General features: G+C 41.6%; 1 protein-coding gene across 2 annotated transcripts in view; it reads right to left on the reverse strand.

Moving 5' to 3' along the window:
- Window positions 1-26022, reverse strand: part of HTR7 (5-hydroxytryptamine receptor 7) — an 85058-nt gene extending 59036 nt beyond the window's left edge. For both annotated transcript variants that reach the window (XM_029932210.1, XM_029932211.1), the window contains exon 1: window positions 25454-26022. In XM_029932210.1, the coding sequence (XP_029788070.1) occupies window positions 25454-25998 (545 nt within the window). In that variant the 5' untranslated portion in view covers window positions 25999-26022. The remainder of the gene's footprint in view (window positions 1-25453) is intronic.
- Between the last annotated feature and the right edge of the window lie 6 nt (window positions 26023-26028).

A 26028-nucleotide genomic window follows, 5' to 3' on the forward strand; every position in this document is an offset into this window, starting at 1 on the left:
ACCATGTTTTAATTTGTTACACAGTACAAATTACTTTCTATTGTGGTTTTTTTTTCCTGGCTTAATTGATGTATTGACTCCCTCCACTATATCCAAGGTTCTGTGAGAACGAAGCTGGGCTGGTTTGTTTGCTCTCTAATTCCTAGTGTGTTGAACAGTATCCATTCCACAGTAAATGCTAATAAATATTCATTAAAAATAAGTGATTAACATAATTTACATACTACTACAAAGCCTATGAATAGGAGAAAAAATCTGCAAATCTTAAATCTGATAAAGGACATATAACCAGAATACACAAGGAACTCCTACAATTAATAATAAAACCATAAACGATCCAATTAAAAAGTAGAGGGAAGTTTTGAATAGATGTCTCACCAAATAAAACATCCAATTGGCGAATAAGGTACTCAACATCTTTAGTCAGCAGGAAAACACACATTTAAGGACAACAAAATCTGCCTACACACCCACTAGAGCAGCTATAATGAAAAAGACCAGAATGAATGTGAAGACACTGGCCTCCCATACACTGCTTTTGGGAATGTCTGACCACTTTGGAAAGTAGTTCGATAGTTTCTTAGAAAATTAAACATATTCTTACTAGCAGTTCCATTCACAGTTATCTACCCAAAAGAAATAAAAATAATGTCCACACAAAGACTTGTTTATAAATGTTCATAACAGAACTATTTGTAATATCCAAAAAGTGGAATATCCTAGACGTCCTTCAACTGGTGAGTAGTTGGACGTGTGGCACATCCATACAATAGCATGCTGTACTGCAAGATAGATATACAGATGGAGATACCCACACATACATATACATACATACAGTAAAACCTTGGATTGTGAGTAACTGACTCTGTGAGTATTCCACCAGACAAGCAAACATTTCTAATAAATTGTAATTTGATAAACAAGTGATGTCTTGCAATACTAGTGATAGGTGACATTGAATGTCATATGATCACAACTGAGCCAACAGTCTTCTCTCTCACTCTCTCTCGCTGGATGATTGTGGGTGGTCCTCTCCCATGCTTGGATGCTTAGACTCAGGCCGTGGTGTGTGGCGGAAATCAGTGATTTTTCAGAACGTTGGAAGGTGCCCACAATTGGGACTAGTGTATTTTTTGTCACTTCAAAGCACCTACAGACAGTCCTTTGCTTTTCCATACAAGAGTTAGCTGAGAAATGCTTTGCTTCATTCTAGGTCAGGCTGCCTGCAGATATAAACTCTTTCCTCTGTGGCCTTATTGCCAGTTACATCAAATACAGTATATGACAAGACTTTATTAATACTGTACTGTAGACAATATCTGTGCGAACATATACAATGACCCCCATGCAGAAAATGATTCTATTGAGCCAATGAGCAGTGATTCTGTTAGTGATAGTGAAAGTCGTGCTACACAATAACTGTCCTCTCTTATCTCCCTCACACCAGCCAAGAAGATTTTCAAAGGTTAAGTGCAGGTTAACTTATTTTTCTTTATAGTTTAGATTTTCTGTATTATTTTGTATATTACAGTATTGTAATCATGTCTATATGAATATTTTTGCGTTGTGGAATGAATCATCTGAGTTTCCATTATTTCTTATGGGAAAATTTGCTTTGATATACAAGTGCTTTGGATTAAAGACATGTTTGCGGAAAGAATTATGCTCACAAACCAAGATTTTACTATATATATGTATATATATTTGGGAAGGGTATTGGAAATATTCCAGAACTGTATTGTGGTGATAAATACACATCTCTAGGAGCACCTGGGTGGCTCAGTCAGTTGAGTGTCTGACTCTTGATCTCAGCACTCAGGTCTTGACCTCAGGGTCATGAGTTCATGTTGGGCTCTGCACTTGGTGCAAAGACTACTTAAAAAAAAATACACAACTCTATATAGTCACTCAAAATCACTGATTTGTGTACTTACAATGAGCAAATTTTATGGTATGTAAATTATACGTCACTAAAGCTGTTTACACCAAAAAGAAAAGAAAAAAAGAGAACTAAAAACCACTGTGGAAATCAAATGTTCATTTGCATCCCTTCCCAGAAAATCTCTCCTATACCATTTTCACTAAAATATTGTCTCTTTATCCACTGTGACAAGCAGAGATGCCTCAGGCTGAGGACAGAGGGTCAACAGGAATCTGCCAGGTTTGGGACCTTATTTTGGAACAGCATACCCTATTCCCCCCTCACTTCTCCTACATATCCATTATTTGCAGATAACTTAGAGTTACAATCCTAAATTTCACCATGAAGGCTGAACCCGGTATCTGGTTTCTACTTTTGGGGTCTACCCACTCTTAACTGCATCTCTTGGTTCCCAAACTCACTTTTATCATGGACACTGGTACTAGTTCAGCCTTATTCCTCAATGCAGAAACCTAAAACAAAAAACCTACATACCATTCCAGACCCCAGGCCAAGAGCCCTATTTAGACTGGAATTAGCTAGCTTCTCCATAGTTTCAGGAGGGAATAGAGTTCAGGCAATATCTCATAAGCTAAAGGGTATACCCCAGGAATTCCCACCCTTCTTCAAAAATGAGGACCCCTTTTAAATGTCAAAACATTTTTCAAACCCACACTTATAGTAATTGCACTTTTAGTTTGAGCTGACTAAAAAAGTACAGAATGACAAAACGTTACACTAGCTTAAATGCTCTTACGTAAATTTGCATTTTATTAATCATACTCACATCTACATTTACCAGGAATGAAAATCTGCTATTTTTTAAAAGGAAGAACTACTTACTCCAACTGCTTCTGCATTTTGAGTAAGTGTAGAATTCATGTCAGTGGGGGAAAGGTCATTTTTTCCTCAAGATGATTCAGACTTGAGTTGTGAAAGGGAAGGCTCAAGATTAATCTGATGAGAGAGACAGAGACTGACGGGAAATGATTTGTCTTATATAATAAAATAATAAAGATCTTTCCAGTAATTCTCAGGAGGCTTAAGGGAGTGGTAGCTTTTAGGTATTGTTTTGTTATTTTGGGGGGGGAGGGAAAAGAGAGGAAGAACCTCAACACACTAAAAGAGGTGTAGAGGGGGAAAGTTTCAATGGGAAGAAGAGTTGAGCATGAATTCAGACCATTACTGCATTACTGCTTGGAGCAAGAACCCAGACGCTATCAGACAGGCGCAGCCCACAGCATGGGAAATCCACTCTAGGAAATGTGCTTTCTGATCATTTCTTGAGTTGTCTCTTTAGAATCATAAGAATTACAAGGGAGCTTCACAGATACTGGGAGAAGATCTCGAGCATCTGAACTGGTAAAGCACACACAGATCAGAATGTCAAATAGGACCTATAGTCCCACTAAGTCTGTTGTTTCAAAGGCAGTTATAACACCATAATACTACAGCTAAAGCATTATTCTCCACTTACAAAAAAGTACTCTTGCACATACATTTTGATTTTTGCCACCAAAACATCCTATGAGAAAGGTATTATCAACCCAAGTTTATAATGTGGAAATTGAGGCTCAAAGAAAATGAAGTGATACCTTATAGCTAGTAAGGAAGTCACTAAATGAGACCTAAAAGCAGGGCTGTTGGATTCCAAATGCAATGCATTTCCTACATTATCATCGGTATGCAAAATGACAGAAAAAAAATAAAATAAAAAGTCAGGCCATCAGAATTCTAATTAATTTCATTAGGTTTCAACACCAACAGAGAACTGAAGTCAAAGATTTGATAAGCAATACTCTTGATAGACTAGGGGCTACTGCTAACTTTAATATTTCCCACCCATTGACAATATGAATATTCATTCATTAAATCATTCAACAAATGTTGACTGACTGTTTATCTGGAGCCAGCGCATTAGTAAAAAGCCAAGTTTCGGTAATTCCAGCTTGAATATCAGAGATGCTACTGATAAACAGTGTGATAGTATTCCTCCCTTGACGGTAAGAACCTGGTTCACAGCCATTGTGGTTTGTGGGCATTATTGAGCTGATGAAAACCCAGTGTTTCCTAAAGAACAAAAACCATGTGTCCTCAAGATGTTAATTATGCTCGCATACAAACCATCTGCCTACACTGCTTTTAAATATACAACCAGATAAATTCAGAAGCCCATTCATGGCATTTTTCATTCTGGAGCACCCAAGATTAAGGCAAAAGTCATCGCTAACAAGTTGCCCAATTACAGTTGAGCAATAACCTGGGCCAGAGTAATTACAGGAAAATGTGACTCAGGGTCTTGTTCTATAAGAAAAGGAAATAAAATAAACAGTGGTCTCAACTAATATAGTGCTATTCACTGATCTCTCCTCACTGGGATGTATGCAAGAATCAGTGGGTAAGATATCAGTCCAAAGTGTCTTACAGGCTCTGGTTCTGCCACTTAGCAGTCAGTTGCTTCAAGCAGGCACTTACTGTCTCTGTGCTTTGGTTTTCTCTTTTTAAAACCTGAAGGTTGAAATACGTGATCTCTGGAAGCTTATATCAATCAAAATCTCAGCAAGAAATAAATTGCACCCTCAAATTAGAATAATTCAAGGAAACTATTTACAGAGGTATGAGCAGGGATAAGGGACCTATAAAGGACAGTGCAGCAACAGAACAATCATTACCCACGTGCAAAGGGAGGAGGGCAAGAGACAAGCTACAGGACCCAGAAGGAACGAGTCAGGTACCAAGAGCCATCTTGAGTGGAACAGCGACTTCCAGTCAAGGAACACAGGGAGTACAAGGTGACCCTCAGTAAGGGTTGGGTCTCCTTTTGATATCATATCTTCCCTGAACTCACCACTGGCTAAACCCAAACAGAAGCCAGTGAGCATGTCTGTTTCCCATGGAGGAGAACAGAGTGGAGAAAAGTAGAGAGTAGAGAAAAGTAGAGAGTAGACACAGAGATCTGAACTAGCATAGGTCCCTTCCAGTTCCAACATTCTCTCATTCTGTTTATCTGGTAATTTGTGTCGGACAACTTGACCTCACTTGACCTCTGGCATGCCAAACCTGGAACTTCTGGACAATCAGGGGTAGGTAAGGACCAGCACACACACCAAAGCCAGCCCCTATCCTATTATTGTACAGAATATTTCAAGATGCTGATATTGTGGCTCTAAGTGAACCTCCAAGGTCTAGATATGTTATTTGATTTTTGTCTTTATTTATTTTTTTAGTGTTTATTTTTTATGAGAGAGAGAGAGAGAGAAAGAGAATGTGAGCAAGGGGATGGGTGGAGAGAGAGAGGGAGACACAGAATCTGAAGCAGGCTCTAGGCTTGAAACTGTCAGCACAGAACCTGATGAAGGGCTCAAACTCACGAACCGTGAGCTCATGACCTGAGCCAAAATTGGATGCTTAACCAACTGAGCCACCCAGGTGCCCCTTGGTTTTTTTTTCTTTAAAAGAAAACACATGATCGACCAGGAATAGACCATACTTTCCATTTCCCTCTCTGTGAAGCATAAGAGTTCAGATATCAGCTCTGGAATCAGACACACCCATGTTTGATTCTGCCCCTTGGAAACCGGATGAAATTATCTACGCTTTTCCACATTTGTAAAATGGGAACAAGAGAGCCTAGTGCACAGGGCTGTTGGGAAGAGTCGGTGAAGTGGTCGGCATGGAGCACAGAGTCCTACAGCTGCAGGGTGATGGCCAATCCTTCACTGGGCAGTTATCTAACAAAAATTTCTTAGGAGCTGTTAATGACTTTTACCTGAGTTACCTTTCATTTCCTTCATTTTGACTCTAAAGGACTCTTTTCACACAACTTTCTAGGGTTCCCAAAATGCCAACAATCGAGCAGGGATTTTTACCGAAACTACAACAATGAAATGAATTTGTTTGAAGAGTCATCACTTTAGACAAAAGGAAATTAATAGCTTTCAGCGGAAAACTGTTCATTTTGCAAATACAAATCTCACCGTGAAAATCAAATCTAAATAAAATAAAAATCAATCATCACATAATGCCATTTGAAAAATATAATTATAAAAAGGAAACTTGGATTCTTTTCAAAAAGCTTTATTTTGGCCAGTATCTTTTGTGACTACATAATCCTGTTTTTAAAAAACCTGGGGGACTTTGCTATTACATATATATATATATATATATATATATATATATATATATATATATATATATATACATATACACACACACACACACACACACACACACACACACACACTAGGAATTATAAGGATGGGTAAGAGACTACCATGACTATAAAAGAGAATGTGGAAATACAACATGTTGGTAGAAAGAACATCACGTTTAGGACACCTAGCTGGAGAGTGGGGAGGAAATTAGTAAAGAGGATGTTGGTGACACAGAAGCAGATTATAAGACATCACAATTGAACTGTGCACAAATTCATCCAGTCCGTCCACATTTCCAGAGTATGTTCTTGGTCCCTGGCCCTGGGACAGGTGTCAGGTGGGCAAATCCTACCAGCCCTTCCTACATCAATTCTGACCTTGGAGTACCCAAGGTCTACCGGGGGAGGTAGATTCATAAACAATCATCTAGAGAACATGACGAACATTGTGCCATAACATGAACAAATCAATATGGGAAGAGAAGGGATCAAATCACTAAAGGCTTGCTATCCTTTAGCTTCTGCTGTGTAACAAACTGCTCTAAAACCTTGATGTAGAAACACCAACCATAGGTGGCCGGGTGGCTCCATCGATTGAGCATTCGTTGGTTGAGCATTCGACTTCTGTTCAGATCATGATCTCCTCCACTTCATGGGTTTGAGCCCTGTATCAGGCTCTGTGCTGACAGCTCAGAGCCTGGACCCTGCTTCTGATTCTGTGTCTCTCTCACTCTCTGCCCCTCCCCTACTGGTGCTGTCTCTGTCTCTCTCAAATATAAACATTAAAACTTTAAAATTACTAAAAAATAAAAAGAATTTAAAAATTAAATAAACACCAACCATATATGCATCTCGCTCTTCCATAGGGCAGCTACACTGTTCTGGTCTAGGCAGGTTCAGTTCATCCCAAGTGGGTTTTCTTGTGTCTGTGGTCAAGTGATAGATCTGTGGGTGCCAGAGTAGTTCAGGAAAACCTCATCTGCCTGACTGGGGACTGGCAGCCAGGGAAATAAGAGAACTAAGCCACGAGTCTCTCATCACCTAGCCTAGGCTTCTTCACACAGTAGTAGTCACAGGGTCCCCCAAAGCAGCAAAGGTAGGCAAATCCCAGCACACATGGTCTTTTCAAGTCTCTGCCTCAATCATGTTTGCTAAAGTTCCAATAGCCACAGCAAGGTATAAGGCCAAGCCTAGAGTCAATGTGACAAGGGCTGTAAAGTCTCACATGAAAGGCAGGTGCATAAAGGAATGGGAAGAATTTGGGGGCATTTTTATCATCTATCACAGGGCTACACACAAGTGACACACAAGATTTTGAGGGAAATTTAATAGTCTCTTAGGAATTTACCAGGATAGGAGCTATTCCCCGGAATAAGGATCAAGACAGGAACCAATGTGGAAATGTTAAAATGCCTCTGACTCACCCAAGATAAAGCAGTAAGAGGTTTTGGAGACAAGGTTACATATTATCATGTGATTTCCCATTTTGTGCAAGTATATTTGAATTATCTGTCACTGTAGTGGGTCCCATTATACTATTTCCAGCATCTAGTCTTGTCTCTGGGACTCAGATGCTAACCCCATAAAGTTGCTGGGGATGTTCATGTAATGCACCACGCAGTTAAAAACCCCATTATGTTGACTACCCTTACAAGGAGACCTTAATGACGGAACATCCTGAAAATAAAATCCACAGTGACTTTACAAATTGTGTGAAGCAGGACTGTGCCTTCAAAGTCAGAAAAAAGGCTCCTGGCAGGTACGATGAGGTCCCCACTCACGGAGAAAGGAAGCAAGGCCTACCGGAGCAGAACTGAATCATAAATCGTGTGGCTTCTATGTCTCTCGTTTTCCTTGCCCACTTGTTTCAAGCCCAAGATCCAATTAAATAGCCAGTTTTTGCTTGCTTGCTTGCTTGCTTGCTTCATTCATTTATTCATTCACTTAGGCATCACATATTTTTTGATAACTTTCCACATGCCAATAGAAGGTGGGAGCAAACAGAAACGAATAAGGTGCCCCTGTGGCCAGGGACCTCAGCATGTGGTCTGTGTGGTGGGGCAGACATATAAACAGGTACATTTCAGCATGATGATAATAGAGAAGGAATTTTAGGTGCTAAGGGAGAGTCTGGGCGGAGAGTCCAACCCAGACCTAGGTATCAGGGATAGCTTCCTGGCGACCATGATATGTTCGCTGAATCTTGAAGAACGTTTAGGAAATAGGCAGGCAAGGGGAGGGCACTCCAGGCAGAGGAAACAGCTGTTAGGATACAGAGGCAAGGGAGGATGTGGTATATTCTGGAAAAATGGAAACAGCCCCTATACTTCTGTGACACACAGGAAGTACACAGGGAAAGAGCAAAAGCAGGAGACAGCTAGGATATCATCTGACGAGGGATGATCACCACCAACCACCCTCTCCCCATGACCTGCAACATTATACAAGGTACCAGCTGTTTACCCTTCCAGATTGACCCACTGAGCACACCCCAGAATGAAGAAATTCAAGTCCTTGACTTGCCTCAAGCAGTGCCTGAACTTAATCATGGGACAGACTTTGGCCCCTATTTCTGGCATCAATGGACCGGTAGAGTGGTTTGGGGGCAGGCTCATCAAGACCCCACACAGACTTTTCCTGCAGGCAGACTTGATGTACTTATTACTTTCAGGATGGAAGAAGAAAGGACAGTCAAGAAGGGCACCAGTAAGCCCTCCAGTTCAAACAGGTCTAATCCCGGAATGCTGCCCTGACTGGCTGGCAGAACTCAAGTCCCACCACAGCCCAGAGCTTAACAACATGAATAATAGTAATAATAACAATGTTCTCAATCGGTGGGCGCTTCATAAGAGGCAAGACCTTGGCTGAATTCTTCTTGGATATAATCTTATTTAGTCATATTAACTCTATGGAGATATTTATATCATTATGAGGAATGTGACTTATGTAAAGCCACAGGACAGTCAGAGACAGAATTTGTATCCTGTCCCATTCTCTAGGACTTTTCCTAACCCAAACTGCCTTAGTTTACTCCCAAGTTTACCAGATACATTTATTCATTGAGGAACATGTTTGCATACCACCTGGTGTACATCGGCCTTAAGAGGATGAATTGGACACAGTCTTGAGCTAAAGTGTTTCTCCTCTAGTAGGATATTCATTAATTCATCCAACCATTCATTCAGCTAATATAATTAAACACCTACTGTGTGCTAGGAACTTTGTAAGTGCTAAGAAGTAGAAGTGAAAAACGAAGTCAAAGTTCTTGCACACTGTAATGGAGCTTAAGACACGTACTTAAGGAATTATCATTAGGGTACAATGCAGCAGACACTGAGCTAAAATGTGGGTTGCCAGACTCCCAGGTAAGTAGCTAACAGTGAAAGTTGTTGAAAGATCTTTTTCAAGTCACCGCCTCTACCTCTTTCCTACCATTGTCTCTTTGCCTCACTCCATCTGGGCTTTCATTCCCTGCTCCATTGAAACCACTCTTCTCAAGATAACTAGGCCTCAAGGTCGCCAAATTGGTCATTTTTCTAGCCTTGCGACACCATTTGACACAGTTATTCTATCTTTCTCAAAATACATTTCCCTTACTTTCCATGATGACACATTCTCCAGCTGCTCCTCAGACTGCATATTGTTTTTGAACTTTGCTAGCCTCTCTTCTTCTCTTGACCTCTGAATATCTTCTCTCCTGAAGGCTCAGTATCCAGGTCCCTCTTCCTATCTACTCTCTCCCATCCTATGCCTTTAAATATCATTTACAATAACACCCAAATTTGGATCTCTAGTCCTGAATTCTCTCTGGAATTCTAGCCACTTGCATACAAATGTCCACCAATACCAAACTTACCAAAGTGGAACTCTTGATTTTTACCACCAGTCCTGCTATTTTCATAGTTAGTACACAGCATCCCCATCTACTGGGCAGCTTGAGCCAAAAGCATGTCATCCTTTATTCGTCTCTGTCCCTCACTCGCCACATCTAACCCTCAGTCCTGCAGATGCACCCCAAGATATACCTCGCATCTCTCCATTTTTCTCATCTTCGCTATTCCCAATTATCTCTTCTCTTGATTACTCCAGAAGCCTTCCGATTGGTCTCCCAGCTTGCAGTCTTAGCCTTCTCCAATCCATTTTCCGAAAAGTAACCACAGCGAACTATTAAAACTATAAATAGGATCATGTCATCCTACGCATCAAACTTGGCAACAGATCCACTGCACGTAGCATAAAATCCAAACTCTACCTGTTCCAAATCCCAACATAATTTGTGACCACTGCTCTACTCGCATTTCCTTCCAGGCTTTCCTGTGATCACCCTACTGAAATCAACTGGCCCAAGGCCTTGGCACCAGCTGCTGCCTTTCCAGAGTGTTCTTCCTCCTGATCTTCACACAGCCAGCTCTGCCACATCGTTTACATAAGCCACCTCTTCAGAAAGGCCTTCCATGAGTACCCACTCTAATTCATACATTGCTGTTTTAATTCTCCATATGGCACATATTACCAATGAATTAGTGTGTTTTTAAAAAGCACTTCAGGCAGAGAAGGATAGATACCATATGTTTGCATTCATAGGTCTAACAGGAGAGACTGTTATGCCCAGATTTTAATATCGCCCCAAAAAACCAGAAACCACCAGGGAGGCCGAATCATGCATGCAAAAGCAAAGGGCTTTATTACGAATTTAGGCCCAGCCAGCCTAAACTCGGGCTCACAGACTTCAACAACACACTGGATCCACGTGGAGTGAGCCCTGAACAAAGGCGGGGTAGGGCTTTTATAAGTTTGGGAAGGGGGGGTTACAGGAAATTGTGACATAGGTATTGACAGCAGGCTTAACCATTCACATTGCCTAGAGTATTTGTTACTTTTGGTGGGACCCAATCACAACATTTAGAGTATTGACCAATCACAGAGTGGGCCCAGGACCCTCAGGTAGGGCGTGACTAGTCTTAGCCTCCATCTTTAGGCCTGCCCTTAGAAATGTTAAAGATGTTAGCTGGCCTTTCCTGATTGGGTGTTACAAGGGTGGTCCCTTCTGCCTTGGGCAATGTGTGCCCTTCTATTGTCTTATGGAGTCAGTTTCAGACCTGCTTCCTTACAAGACCTGGCAGGGGACCATGGGGAGAGGAAGGGGGAAAGAGAGTAGGGGAGAGTGAGGGACACAGATCAAGGAAGACTACTGAATACTGAAAACGAACCATGGACTGAAGGGGGAGGGGGAGGGAGGAAGGGGGTAATGGTCATGATGGGGGGCACTTGTGGGGAGAAGCACTGGGTGTTATATGGAAACCAATTTGACAGTAAACTATTAAAAAAAATAAAAAACACTTCTGTGTCCTACTTATTCTTACTGGAATATAAGATTCAACAGAACAAAGACCTTATTTGCCTTGTTTAGGATACAGAAGAGTAACTAATGATGACTGAGTAATCAATAAAGGTTGAAGAAGTAAATATATGAATCCCCTATGACTCCCACAATAAGGAAAAACAATTTCGAAATGTTAAGAAGGTTGCGTTTAACGGACTATCGTTTTTGTGACCCAGAAAGGAAGCCAAGTGGTGGGGGCCTGCAGTATTCCAGAAACAGTCAAGTATGAGACCACAAGACAATCTATGTATCACAATGGAAGAATTTTCAAAGACTTTTACTAAGAATATCAGAGACTTTTTCACACCAAACATACAAAATAGGTATTTCCTAAAATACAATTCTGAAATATTCAGGCAACTGGACCAGACAGATTATAGCTGGACTGGAGCACACCATTGCAGTCTCTCAGGTTTAAGCATTAATACTCATAGCCCCCTGTAGGTGGATGGTTCTGGTGGATGTTCCAGATTAAAGAACTATTTCGAAGGAAGAAAGCTATTCAGCTACTCTTCTCTGAAAGAGCAGAAAATATGATCAGAATGCCCAGAAATATAGAATGCTCAGGAATGTGAGTCAGAACAGAGCCCATGATCAAAGTGAGAACACAAACTGGCAAAATGGGCAAAAATAAAGCTCCCCACATAGGGATGTCCCCCCAAGGCCCCCAGCTGCTCATGGGCAAACTGCCCTTCACTACATTGGAAGTGTGAGCACTTAGGTCTGACCCTGGAGCCTTCATTCTGCAGCAGTCCTCAGCAAGAATTCTTTAGGCACAGAAAGGCTATTCAAAAAACAGACCACAGAGTACCTGGGTTTTTATTGATGAAAGCACTCAACCCAATTGTTTACAACCAGAAGCTAAATGACTCATAAACTCTTCCAAAAAGGTCATCGCACACAGGGATTGACTGCAAAGCAATATGTATAAGCTACCTTTTTGAAGGTCCAAAATTTTCTGATATGTAAATAATCTTAATTTATGCTCAACTAGATAACCTCTTGAAGATAGGGCTGTGGATTTATACACCTCTGTATCCCCCTAGTACTCAAATATCTAGTAGACAAATAACGAGGGTTTGCCTATTAAAGAAATCTCAGCTCCACCATCTCCTCTAGCTTGCTCATGCAGCCTCTCTCTCCTCTCTTCCTCCCTCCCTCTTCTCTCCCTCCCTCCTCTCTCCCTCCCGCTCTCTCTCTCTCTCTCTCTCTCACACACACACACACACACACACACACACACACACCCCTGGCTCTCTATTAGGACCATAATAGACTTACCTTCCATAATGACTTACCCTAACCCAAACCCAAAAGCTAACAGATGGACTAGAGTAGAGATGTCCTGGTGTCCTGGAGTAGAGATGGAAGAGAGGGTGCCAAAACACACCTGGCCCCTAGGATATTTATTAGGTGAGAGAGACTCTGCACCTAGGCTGACATAATTACTATTATATTAACATCATCGCTGTATTCTCTGGAAGGCAGGAGAAAATATCTAGTGCTTGATGCAGTTCACAGAGGATGTTCCAAAGGCAACATCCTTCTAGGTTTCCAAAGACCTGAAGTGAGTCATTTTCCTAGCCAACTGTGATTCCACTACTTTCTTCTTGTGTGGTCTTGGCCAAGGTATTCAGCTTCCCTTTGCTCATCACACAGGTGGCCAAAATGAAAGTGCCCCCAGAGTGGTCGTGGGGATGAGATGAGATGAATTACCTGAAGCTCCTGGTGGTGGAACTGGCCCAGAGTGTGCACTCAACAAATGACATTGCGGCTGCCAGTTCCTGTGCTCCCCTCCTCGGGTAGCATCTTCTAGCCTGGTACCTGTGGCTCTCCTTCTGGGACGTGTGAGCTTGGCTGCCAATATGTCTCCTTCTGGGACATGTGAGCTTGCCTGCAAATATGTCTCTTCACTGAAAGAAAAAGGCTCTGGGATTTTCATTCAATTTTGCCGGCATTTTCCCCTGCTCCATGTCACAACAATGGTGATAATAAAGAGATAATCCATGGCTCTAAGCTGCTAAGGATTTCTATCACTAGGGCTTTGTTAAATCAGTGTTCTGCATATGCACGGAGGGCAGAGAGTGACTCACTAGCCTACTACACTTGAATAGGACAATCCCTTGGGGCGGTCCCACTGCCCCAGTGCCACTTCTGTTCCTTGGTTTCCCAAGGAAACCTCTATGTTATCACCAAGAACTTTCACAGAGTGCTGGAGAATAAGTCAAGGTCGGCTGGACCTTTGGGAATCTGAGGTACCCGACCTTCTTTCCTCAAATCAACCCACCATGATTATCTCAACACCTACCATGTGCCAAGTACTACGCCGGAGATGGGGATACAGTCTCCTATGAGACAGACGCCTGCCATGCAGAATGTATGGATGATTGATCCCACAAATCATGCATTCATTACAGTTAATTTCACACACCATTAATTACAAACTGAGGTGAGGGTTAGTAAGAAAAAATGTGGTTAGTAAGAAAAAAAGACTGTTTAAGACAATCTGGAGATTCTAGGAAACTTGCATGAGACAGTAATATCTAATCAAGGACCTGTCTGAAAAGTGATAAAAATTAGCCGGCCAAACAGGTAGAACAGTGTGGGGGGACGAGGCAGGGGGCACAATAAAAAGACCTGTGAACGCCTTGAACATCAAAATGTCAAGGAACTGAAAAAAAATAAGGTTGCCAGAACAGTGGGGGACTTGGGAAAGATAGGTAGGTAGGTAGGTAGGTAGGTAGACAGGATTATAGACACATGGATAGAAAATTGAATTTAATCAAATCTTGGGCAAAAGTTGGGAAACCGCAGCGGGTCAAATCTGGACTGCCTATTTTTGTATAGCAACCCCAGCTAAGAATGGTTTTTATATTTCAAAGTAGTTGAACAAATAAGAAGGAAGAATATTTAACGAGATGTGAAAATTACATGAAATTCAAATTTCAGTATCCATAAATAAAGTTTTATTAGCACATAGCCATTCCCATTTATCTATATCTTGTTTATGTTCAAGCTACAGTGGCAGAGTAGTTACAACAAGGACCCCTGTGGCACACAAGCCTAAAATATTTATGAAAATATTTATCTAGCCCTTTACAGAAAAAGATTTATCAACCCCTAATCTAGTGAGCTAGGCAGAGGTCAGATTATATAATCTTTCAGGTCACATTAAACATTTAGGATCTTATCCCAAGAGTAGGGGGACTCATTAACCCATTAAAGAAGTAGAGAACAGCATCATCAAGTAGTGCCCAAACCCATCTACACACTGAACTAACCTGGGAGCTGCCAAAATAGGGATGTGTGAGTCCTACCCCCTGAGACTGTGCATAAGTCAGGTTTATGATGTCCTGGGTGTGGGCTGTGGAATTTTCTGAAGATTCCTAGATGATTCTAATGAACAGGTAAGTTCGGGAACCATGAATAAAATCACATTTGCCTTTTCATTTTTTTACTTTTTAAGTTATTATTGATTGATTGATTGATTTTGAAAGACACAGAGAGAGGAGAGGTAGATAGGAAGAGAGAGAATCCCAAGCAGCCCCCACACTCAATGCGGAGCCCAATGTGGTGCTCAGTCTCACAACTTCAAGTTCATGGCCTAAACAGAAATCATGAGTTGGCTGCTCAACCAACTGAACCACTAGGTGCCCCTTTACATTTGCCTTTTTATTTTTTTAAACTTTTTTGACATTTATTCATTTTTGAGAAATAGAGTGTGAGTGGGGGAAGGGCAGAGAGAGAGGGAGACACAGAATCTGAAGCAGGCTCCAGGCTCTGAGCTGTCAGCACAAAGCCTGATGCAGGGCTTGAACCCACGAGCGGTGAGATCATGACCTCAGCAGAAGTCAGACGCTTAACTCACTGAGCTACCCACATGCCCCTATATTTGCCTTTTAAAAAGATCATCCTAACTCAGGGGTCTCTATCTGGCTACACATTAGAATGACCTGGTGGTATCATCAAACATACTGATGCCCAGGCCCACCCAATTAAATCAGGATCTCCCTAAAGCTGGGCTCCAAGAATTACTATTTTTTTAATTGCCCTGGTGACTCTAATCTTCAGCTAGGGTTGCACATGCTGTATTAACCTGGGGCAGTAAATACAGGGAGCCTCTTTGGAGGCACATTGAGTGGTTCATATGAAAGACGACAGAGGCTCAGGTTGAGTTCCTGGAGATGGCAGTGGGTAGAAGGAGAGTGGAAGGATAATCAGCAGGACTTGGTGATTGCTAGTGAGAGTGGGGGACTGAATGAGAAGTTTCAAAGATGGTACCCAAATGTCTAGCAAAGTGGGTGGGTACAGACTGATGTCACTGATGGGGATGGGAACACTGGAAGAGGAACAAGTTTGGAGGGAAGAACATTAGCTCTGTTCTGATATATTGAAAGGGAAGGGCCTATGATGGAGTGAGCCAGACTGAGGCTAGAAGGGAGGCTGGAGTTAAATGATTAAAGGCCTTGACTATTCTCCTGCAGCAGGCAATGGCCACAGTGATACAGTGGAACCCATGGGGCAGACACTGTTCCTGCATACAGAATGTGTATGTGCCCTTAGCTTCCTCATCTACAGAATGGGATTAAAAATGTTCATACTCTCTTTTGTTCACCTTGGGCCATCAGAGACACTCAATGACAGACACTCAATAAACACCCTTGCTATGAAAATTAAGGGAGATATTATATGTCAAGTCTCTAGGAATTTATATAGCACAAAAGGCTCTCAAAAATGGTAGTTGTTATTCCTACATGGTTTCCAGAAAAGAATGACATTGTGACACCCTCAGTGATGTTTTACGATGTATACATGTGGACATCCATGGAAAGGACCAGCCAGTAGGGTAAGAAATTGGGACATTCAGCAGTTGTGAGAGACAACATAATGGTACCTGTTCACCCACTACTAAGAAGTCAGGGTCCTAGCAACCCTGTGGAATCCACAGTCCTCCAGGATCCAGAATCCTCCAGTCCTCCAGAATCTGCTGTTCCTCCTTCCCCAGTGTGGCCTTCTGTCCACCAAGATGACAGCCAGACCTCCAGCCATCATATTCAAATTCCAGGAGACAAGATGGAGGCAAGGACAAACAAGGAGAGGAAGAAGGTCCTCACCAAATGTCTTGAAGGCAGTTCCCAACAAGCTGAAAGACAATACTTCTACTAACATCTCTTGAGTCAAAATTCGGTAACATGGCCACACCTAGCTGCAGGGGAGCCGAGAAAATGTAGACTTCATTCTGGGCAGCCAAATACCCAGGTGAAAATAGGAATTCCTGTAACTGAGGAGGAAGAGGGTGACAGGCATCAAGAAGGCAACCAGCAGCATCTGCACAAGGGGCAAGGTCTTGCAGACTTGGGCTTTTCCTTACTTGGGATGCCTTCTGGCTCCTGCTCTGTAAGTTCACTCAGACCAACTCACTGCCTTCAGCCCCTTGGCATCTGCTGTTCCCCTTGCCTGGAAACTCTCCTGCCATTCTATCACCAGTCTAATTCAACATTTCTTTGGAGACCTCAGTCAGGATTTAAGTCCATCATGGCCATATCTAAACTTCCACTCTTCTCCTTAAACATATTTACATGGGGTGCCTGGGTGGCTCAACTGGTTAAGCATCCAACTTCAGCTCAGGGCATGATCTCACAGTTGGTGAGTTCGAGCCCCACATCAGGCTCTCTGCTGTTAGCCCAGAGCCTGCTCAGATCCTCTGTCCCCTTCTCTCTGCCCCTCACCCACTTGGGTGCCTGCACACGCTCTATCAAAAATAAATAACCATTTTTTAAAAAGTAATTTATGGGAATTGTCACTCACAAAAGAGTGGAAGACCTGTTTAATCTCCTCTCACCTTTTCATAGCATAGGTAAAAGGGAATCCTATCAACTCATAAAGTGTATCTACAAGCTGAAAATTAATTTAGAGATGAGTAAGGATGTCTTCTTCAAAGAGAAAGGTGATCCAGAGAAGCCAGAATGCACCCTGTGCTGCTGATCACAGCAGAATTAAAGCCAAGAGCACAACTCACATTGTTGAAGTGAATGAGTCACAGTACCTGGCGAGCAAGCAAGACTTGAGCCAGACACCAGTCAGAACTAAGGATTACGGCTCCTGCAAAGACAGAGCAGTTCCTGTAACTGTTAGATGACCCCTGCCCTCACGCACAAAGCAGAAAAAGGAATGGGTGCTGACTGCATTGGAACAGTAACTACACCGCTCGGACTAACCACACATCTGATAGAAATCCAAATGCACCTCACAAGATGTCATCAAATAAATACTTTTGTCCTTCTGATTATAAAACAAAATGCATATGCAGGAAATCACCTAGAATGTACACGATGCTTTAACAGTAATTTTAAAAATGAGCACTCAAGTAATTATCACTAGAGTCAAGACATAAAACATGACAGGACTGCAGAAGTGTGCCTAGAAGTAATCACTCTCCTTGTTCTCATGATGTATATTTCTTTCCTTTCCTTTAGAAAATTTCCACTTACATAGATCTCTAAACAGTGTTGTTTGGTTCAAATTTTTATCATCATGGAATCGCATTTTATGTGTTCTTTGGGACTCTGCTGTTTCTCCTCAATGCTGTGTTCATGACCCTGAAGTATTTATGGATGAAATGACATGACACTGAAAATTTGATTTAAAGTACTGTGAATATTGGAGGAGCTGCAAAGGATATGTTGAATAAATTGGCCATAAATTGATCACTGTGGAAGCCTGGCAATGGAAACATCAGGTTCTTCACACTTTGTTCTTCACTTTTAAAAATATTTCAAATTTTTATAACAAAGTATTGTTTAAGTTACTTTGTGAGATTTGTTTTAACCACAGCTTGTTCATTTTCATTACTGCATAGTAATGGTTCTCTAAGGAGGGTCCCCAAACCAGGAGCCTCAGAATCATCTGGGAATTTGTTTGAAAAGCAAATTATCTGGCTCCAACCCAGACTTACTAAATTAGAGATTCTTGGGGTAGGACCCAGCAATCTGTGTTCTAATAAGCTCCCCAGATAGTTCTGATACATGATCAAGTTGGATAACCACTACTGAATAGTTTTCTATTACGTAAATGTAGCACAATTTTACTTATCCATTCTATTACTGATACACATATATATTATTTCAAGTTTGAGGATTCCAAGTTTGTGTATATTACAAATATTCTTGTACAAGACTTTTGGTGACAAGAATCTGTTTGATACATACCTTATGGTAAAACAGCAAAATCAGAGGGTGTTTCTATCTTCATCCACACACGATAATGCCAAACTACTTTCAAAATCATTTACTGATTCACCATCCCACTAGTAATGTGGAATGTAGTAAATTGTTCTATAACCTTGTCGATACTTAGTATTTTTCAGACATTTCAATTGCCGTCCTTCAAGAGCATTAAACATTTTAAACTTCCCAACTTGGGAACAGATACATTAGGGACTAGAACTCCAGACATGAAATCATAGTTTTGCAAATATGTTAGTTGGTGGGTTTGCATGGAATGCGCCTAATGGAGAAACTGAAAGGGTCAGTGGGACTATACTTTGGAAAGCAACATGGACTCTGGTAAAAACTGTCATTGAGAAGTGAGACAGAAACAAAGTAGGGACCTTACGGATGGGCTAAACACTTTCCATTTTATTCCAAGTGAAATGAAAAGCCAGCGAAGGTTTTCAGAAGAGCAACTTACATAATTATACTTCTGTATTTGTATATATTTAAAATATTTCAGGCACACATTCACTCCTAACTATGATGAGGTTGCTTGATGCTTCTGCTGAAAAAACGAAAAAAGCTGGATAAAGTACACACACACACATACACACACACACACACACCCTGTTTGTAGCCACCACAGAATTCTTGAGACAACCAGGAGTTAAGGGAACAAAATAATCCTGGAGAAGAGAGAACCACAGAGCAGTGAGTCAAAATCCTGCAGGCACTCTTTCCCTTCAGACATTTGCCAAAACTAGGTGAGGGGAAGGGACTGAGGATCCAGGCAAAAATCCTCAGCAGAGCAGCTTATGAAGAGGCGACAATGCCAGGGACATTTTGGTAATCTCTTGAGGATAGAAAGACAAAATTAAAGACCTGAGAGGCCAACATCCCAGTATAAGGAAGGGGCAGAAAACTAAACCCAACCCTTGCCTGGTATTCCCCTCAAGACACTGGTTGCGTTCTGAAGCTGTACAGGGCAGGAGGCTAGACTCCAGGAGGAAAGCTTTCCTTATCCCAAAACGCTTTCCGTAGAAGTTTTAAGCAATCTCACAGTGCCGAGAGAAGAGTTAGAGACCTGAGCAAGCCAGGGGAAGAAGTCCCTGAGAACACCCCATGCTTCAGCTGAAATCCCAAGAAGGCTACATCCTCGAAAGAGGCATTGACCAGCAGCAGACAGAACTCCACTATAACACAGCCCATAGTCAACACAAACCCTAATAGGATTATAGTCATCAGTCCACCAATATGCCTGCCTACCAGCTATTTTCTCTGGCCGAAAATAACATCATCTACAACATCTATAATTTTTCATAAAAAAATGTTGAGTGTATAATCGAATGTACTAGGCATGCCAAGACATAGACTGAAAATCCAAGGAAACAAAAACAGAAAAAGATCATACACAAAGAAACCACAAGTGATTCAGATATTGGAATTAGTATAAAAAGAGCCTATCAAGAATTTAATAACAAGGAGAAATTAAATGAAAAGGCAGAGAATTTAAATCGACAAAAAGATCAAATACAGAAAAAAAAAGAACCAAATGATATTTCTAGAATTGTGAAATTAATTACTCAATAGATAGGGCTGACCAACATATCAGACAGAGCAGAAGAGATGATTAATACATTGGAAGGCAAGTCAAATATTTTGTAAAAATGAAGCACAGAGGAAAATGTAAAATAAACCGTAAGAGACTCGTGTGATAAGAGTAAAAGTTCCAAATTACGTAAATTTGAGACAGAGAAGAAAAAGTGGGACAGTAAAATTATTTAAAAAGATAATATCCAACCAATTCGAGATATCAATGCACATATATAAAAATTACTAAGAACCTCACCCACGGTTGACAGTAAACAAAGAGCAAAAAATAACAATGCCAGACCTGGAGACATCATAGAAAAACAAATAAAAACTAAAGACAAAGAGACAATCCTAAAAGCAGCCAGAAGAAAAAAAAGACACATTATCTTCAAAGGAATAAAATAATGTAGCTTCATGGCTTATTTTTCAACAGATATGATGGAAGCCTGAAGACAACGGAATAATGTTTTAAAGTGCTGAAAAACCCACAAATATAGAATTATATACTCAGAGAAAAGGTCATTCAGAGATGATGGAAAAATCAAGACATTTTCAAATGAATAAAAATCTGAGAGGACTTGTTACCAGCAAACTGTCATTTAAAAAATGCTAATGAAAGTTTAACTAGGCAGAAGAAAAGGATCTGACAGGAAAACATGGTAATGTAGGAAAAAATACAGAGCAATGCAAAGGTAAACATGTGGGTAAATCAGAATGATGAGATCTTTTAAATAGGTAGATTCAAATGCATTCTGACAATAACACAAAAGATGGAAAGGGGTAAAGAGAATTAAAATACAATAAAGTACCTTACTATACAGCATTGTATTTACCCAAGAGAAATGTAAACATATCCACAAAATGACATGTAACAAATAAATGTTTTTAGCAGCACTATTAGTAATAACCAGAAACTTGAAGCAATTCAAAAGTCCATTGATAAGCAACTGGTAAGTAAATTAAATGGAATACTTCTCACCAAATAAATAAAATGCCAACAGACTACAATCTATGGATAAATTACACATATACAGAGCAAAAGAAGCTAGGATTACGGGTATATACTCCACTATGGGCATCTGGCTGGCCCAGTCGGTTAAGCATCTGACTTTGGCTCAGGTCATGATCTTGCGGTTCTAAGTTGGAGCACCACACTGGGCTGTGTGCTGACAGCTCAGAACCTGGAACCTGCTTCAGATTCTGTGTCTCCCCTTCTCTCTGCCCCTCCTCTGCTTGCCCTCTTCTCTGTCTCTCTATCTCTCAAAAATAAACAAACATTAAAAATTCCTTTAGAAAGTATATACTCTACTATTCCTTTTATATGAGGTTCTAACCAAGTAAAACATTAGCATTCATGATGCTAAGAAGTCAGGACAACAGTTAGCCTTGGGGGTAGCAGAAATTGGAAAGGGGCAGGAGGTGGGTAATGTTCAATTTCCTGATCTGGTGGTAGAGGACACTAAAGTGTTCACTTTGTAGAAACTCCGCATGCTCTATACTTAGAAACACATATGTCCATTTTCTATACGTATTTCCAAAAGACATTTAAGAATGTATTTCGGACATACAGAAAGTTATACAAAGAATAACAAGACTGTATCAACCATCAAAATTAGAAACAAAACATTACCAGTATAGTTACGTGTGCTGGTCCCTCGTTACACCTCCATCCACCCCACCAGACATAACCACTCTCATGGATTTGGTCTTCTCCATTTGTCTGCACTATTTTTCCTTTACTCCTTAGATAAGCTCATCTAAACAACATACAGCATTGTTTTGAATGTGATTTGTATTTTTAAAAGATCATTCTGAAAGGAGTACAAGGGAACTTTCTGAAATTATAAAAATACTCTACGTCCTAATTGGAGTGTTGGTTACGTAGGTATAGACATTTGTCAAAACTCATCAGACTATGCATTTAATATCTTTGCATTTCACTACCAGTAAATGTCCTCTCACAACAAATTTTTTTATACAGAGATCATTCTAGCTTCTGTATGGGCAACGGATGCAGGGTGGACAGAAGTGAAACCAAGAAGGTGAGTTAAAATATTTTAGTAGACCTGTTAGTGTCAAACTCATCTACCTGAGGAGGAAGGAAACAAAGACAGGTTGTGGGCACAGTTCTTTGAGCAGCTTGATTCCAGTACCTGAAGGGAGAAGTGAGGCCAAAGGAAGAGAGAAGATCAAGCTTGACCCAGTTGAGAGGAAACACTGAAGACAAGAGAGGAAGGATCGAGGAAGGAACAAAATCCTTGGGGTGGCAGGGGATGGGATGACGTGAGGTGTAGGTGGTGTGTTCTTAACCGGGACACTATGTCATCTCACTTTTTAACTGGACAGAAATAAAAATGGCTACAGATGTAATATGAAAGACTGTTTAGTAGTGGAAAGATTATGGAGTTCCCATCTAATGACTGTTACTTCTTCAATGATCATGAATCATTATCTGAAGAGGATGGAGAAGGGAGTGTTGCCGCCTATGAAGAACAGCATAAAATTGCATTGGAAAAGGCTAGAAAAGCATTCAGGTAAGGTAGGGTGTGTCTAAGAAAAATCAAAGGTTCCCTTTTGGACAGGTGAAATGCTCAATAGATATCCAAACTCTTGTAATACAGTAAGAGCTCAAAAGCAGGAATAGTATTATTCATCTCTAATTGTGCTACACAAAGCACACTGTAACCTAACCCTGTACTCAAGACGGAATGAATGAATGAAGATTAAAATTTTTCATATTGTCCTGGTGCATTTTTGTATCATTAGTCATATTCTACAATGGAACTAAAGAAAACAAACTCTTCAGAAATAATTCACCTTGGGGGCACCTGTGTGGCTCAACTGGTAAAGCATCGGACTCTTGGCTTGGACTCAGGTCATGATCTCAATGTGGTGGGATCAAGCCCCAACCCAAGCTCTGTGCTGACAGTGTGGAGCCTGCTTAGGATTCTCTCCTTCTCCTCCTCTCTCTGTCCCTCCCCCACTCCTGCGCACGCTCGCTCTCTCTCTCTCTCTCTCTCTCTCTCTCAAAATAAATAAACTTTACCCCCCCAAAAAAATAATTCACCTTAGATATCAAATGCACTTTCCTTTTTCTCATTTTTTATTTCTGTGTTCTTGGAAGAAAAGCAATCTGTGTCTTCTTCCAGTGTTAACAGTTCTTCATTTATATCTAAAAAAATGATATGTTCCTTTTCCAAAATAATTTTTAAGCAGAATTCACCAATGGGACAATTCTCATAGGAGGAAATAAGGAGACAAAATCTACATCCCTACATAATGTCACAATTTGTGACAATTATACGTATATACTAGACAAAGAAATTAGAAGCTCTTGCCAAGAAGGATTAACCTCTTCCTTGTATTTGAGACATGGCCTGCTGCTTGCTGGTAAGTCACATGTGCACACTGAGTGAAGAAAGCCCTTAGCTCATACACAGGAATCTCAGGGCCATCCCAAGCCAAACCTGAATGTGCCCAGCAGAACAGAAGCACTGGCTATGTTAGGAGACGAGTTATCAATTATGAAATGAAAAAATTATAAGTGTACTTCTTGCACCATAAGTTAGTATTGGTTGTATTACACTAAATTCCATTTAAAAGGACTCCGTTTATGCAAGACGCTCAGACAAGCTTAGCAGTATCATTTTTATGCCTACAATTCATGTACATACTTACTGTGTATACTGAGTGCACTCTCCTAGTTCCTGTTGCCACAGCCAGACTGTGAGTGCATATGTTTTTGTCATTCTTAACTACAGTAATTCAGAACTTCAGCTGTCAAGTTAGAGCTAATATTCTTATATATGCTGTTCATGCACTACTGTAAAAAATAATTCCTTGTTTGCTGTCAGAGGCTTCTACCTAGCATGATATATAAAATGGCAGGATCAATTTTTTAAAAATAAACCTAGATCTTTAAACGCAGCTACAATATATTTTTCTTCTTGAAAATATCCCCTTTCCTATCATTCCCTTTATTCGGTAATTCTAAAGCCTGGTCAAGCAGTAAAATTGGAAAACATGTTAAATATCAACAACCCACAAGTAGCAGGAGGAAAAGGAAGAAAAGCTCAGTTTTGTGCTAGACCATCCTTTGAGACACTGTCATTTTAAGTGTGGAGCCATCAATTATTTCTTCTGTGCTGAAAGGTTTACATATTTAAAGGTTCTGTAGGTCCACAAAGAAAATAAGCAATTGTTTCTCTGTATCATTAAACAACAGGATACCAGTCCTGTGCTGCTTTTAAAACATCAGAATTACGTGGGTGAATATCAAGGTTTAATATTTCAGTTTTAAGAGAAACAGTGTTATTAGGTGACCAAAGAGCACTGGGACCATACTTCAAGTTGTCAGTTGCACTGTATTCCTAGGACCAAGATGCTCTACTGCAGAATCTGTAATCTTAGAGTCTGAAGAAACCCTGGGGTCTCCTAGCTTAATCTGACACCCAAGACAGGAATTTTTCCCCCAGCATCTGACAGATGGTCAGCCTCTGTTTCAATTACTCCACTGGGCACTGGGGAGTTCTCAAGAGAAGATTCCCAAGGGATATGATGAAGGGCTAGAACCAACCATTCAGACAGGGAGTCAGGCTCCAGTCGGCATGCCTGCAGGATACACACCGCGTTGCCAAACATTAAAATCGGACTTCCAAAAGCATGAGATTCAGTGTCAGCAATCATAGGAGTGCAACGTTTAGACATGCAGAACCCCCAATTCTGGAACCATCCTCAGTCCCTTCATTGGCCTGGGGAGCTGCACCCACAATCGGGAGACAAGGAGGCTTTTCAATGACTGACTTCTTGAAGTAAGACATGACACTTTCAGGCTCACAGCAATGGTTTGTCAAGTTCAGAGGATCAAAATCCCTTCCTTCTGAAAACCAAACCAAGGGACCCCCTGGTGGGACTGCTAATGCTTAAAATACTTTAACTTTGGTCTTTAAATTCTCACTACAGTAAACCAGAACATTTTGGACTCTTCTATTAAAGGTGTATATAGGCTACGCTGTAACTGAAGTTGCTAGGCTGGTGTAGGGTTGACGTGTGGGGGCTGATATTTTAGGCGCAGCCCTTCATCCCGCCGAGGAGTCTGGCTTATCCTCCTAGGAAAGGCGAGTGCTCCGGGGTGGGTGGAGCAGCCAGCACATCCCCAGCCGGACCCCGGGACGGGGAGGCCGGGCCCTTACCTGTCGATGCTGATCACGCACAGGGTCATGATCGAGGCCGTGCAGCACATGACGTCCATGGCGATGAAGACGTTGCAGAAGAAGTGTCCAAAGATCCACTTGCCCCCGATAAGGTCGGTGACGCTTACGAAGGGCATGACCGCCACGGCCACCGAGAGGTCGGCCAGCGCCAGGGACACGATCAGGTAGTTGGAGGGCTGGCGGAGCTTCTTGACGAAGCACACCGAGATCACCACCAGGCAGTTGCCGGCGATCGTCAGCAGCGTGATGAGCGTCAGGATGGAGCCGATCACAACTTTCTCGGCTCTGCCGTAGTTGATCTGCTCCCAGCAGCCGGAGGCATTGTCCGGCGGCGCGTCCCAGGTGGGCACCGGGCTGGCGGTCACCTCTGGGACCCCGCGCAGCAGGTGAGGCGCCCAGGAGCCCGCGACCGGGCCGGCGCCGTCGGGGCTCAGGTCCGGCAGCCCGCGCCCCACCTCCGGCAGGAGCAAAGAACGGAGGTGCCCGTAGAGGTCCGGGCGGCCGCTGCTGTTAACGTCCATCATCGTGCCGCTGTGCGCTGCTGCCCATGGAGC

Source organism: Suricata suricatta, chromosome 2 (assembly GCF_006229205.1).
Source record: "Suricata suricatta isolate VVHF042 chromosome 2, meerkat_22Aug2017_6uvM2_HiC, whole genome shotgun sequence".
Classification (NCBI taxonomy): Eukaryota; Metazoa; Chordata; class Mammalia; order Carnivora; family Herpestidae; genus Suricata; species Suricata suricatta.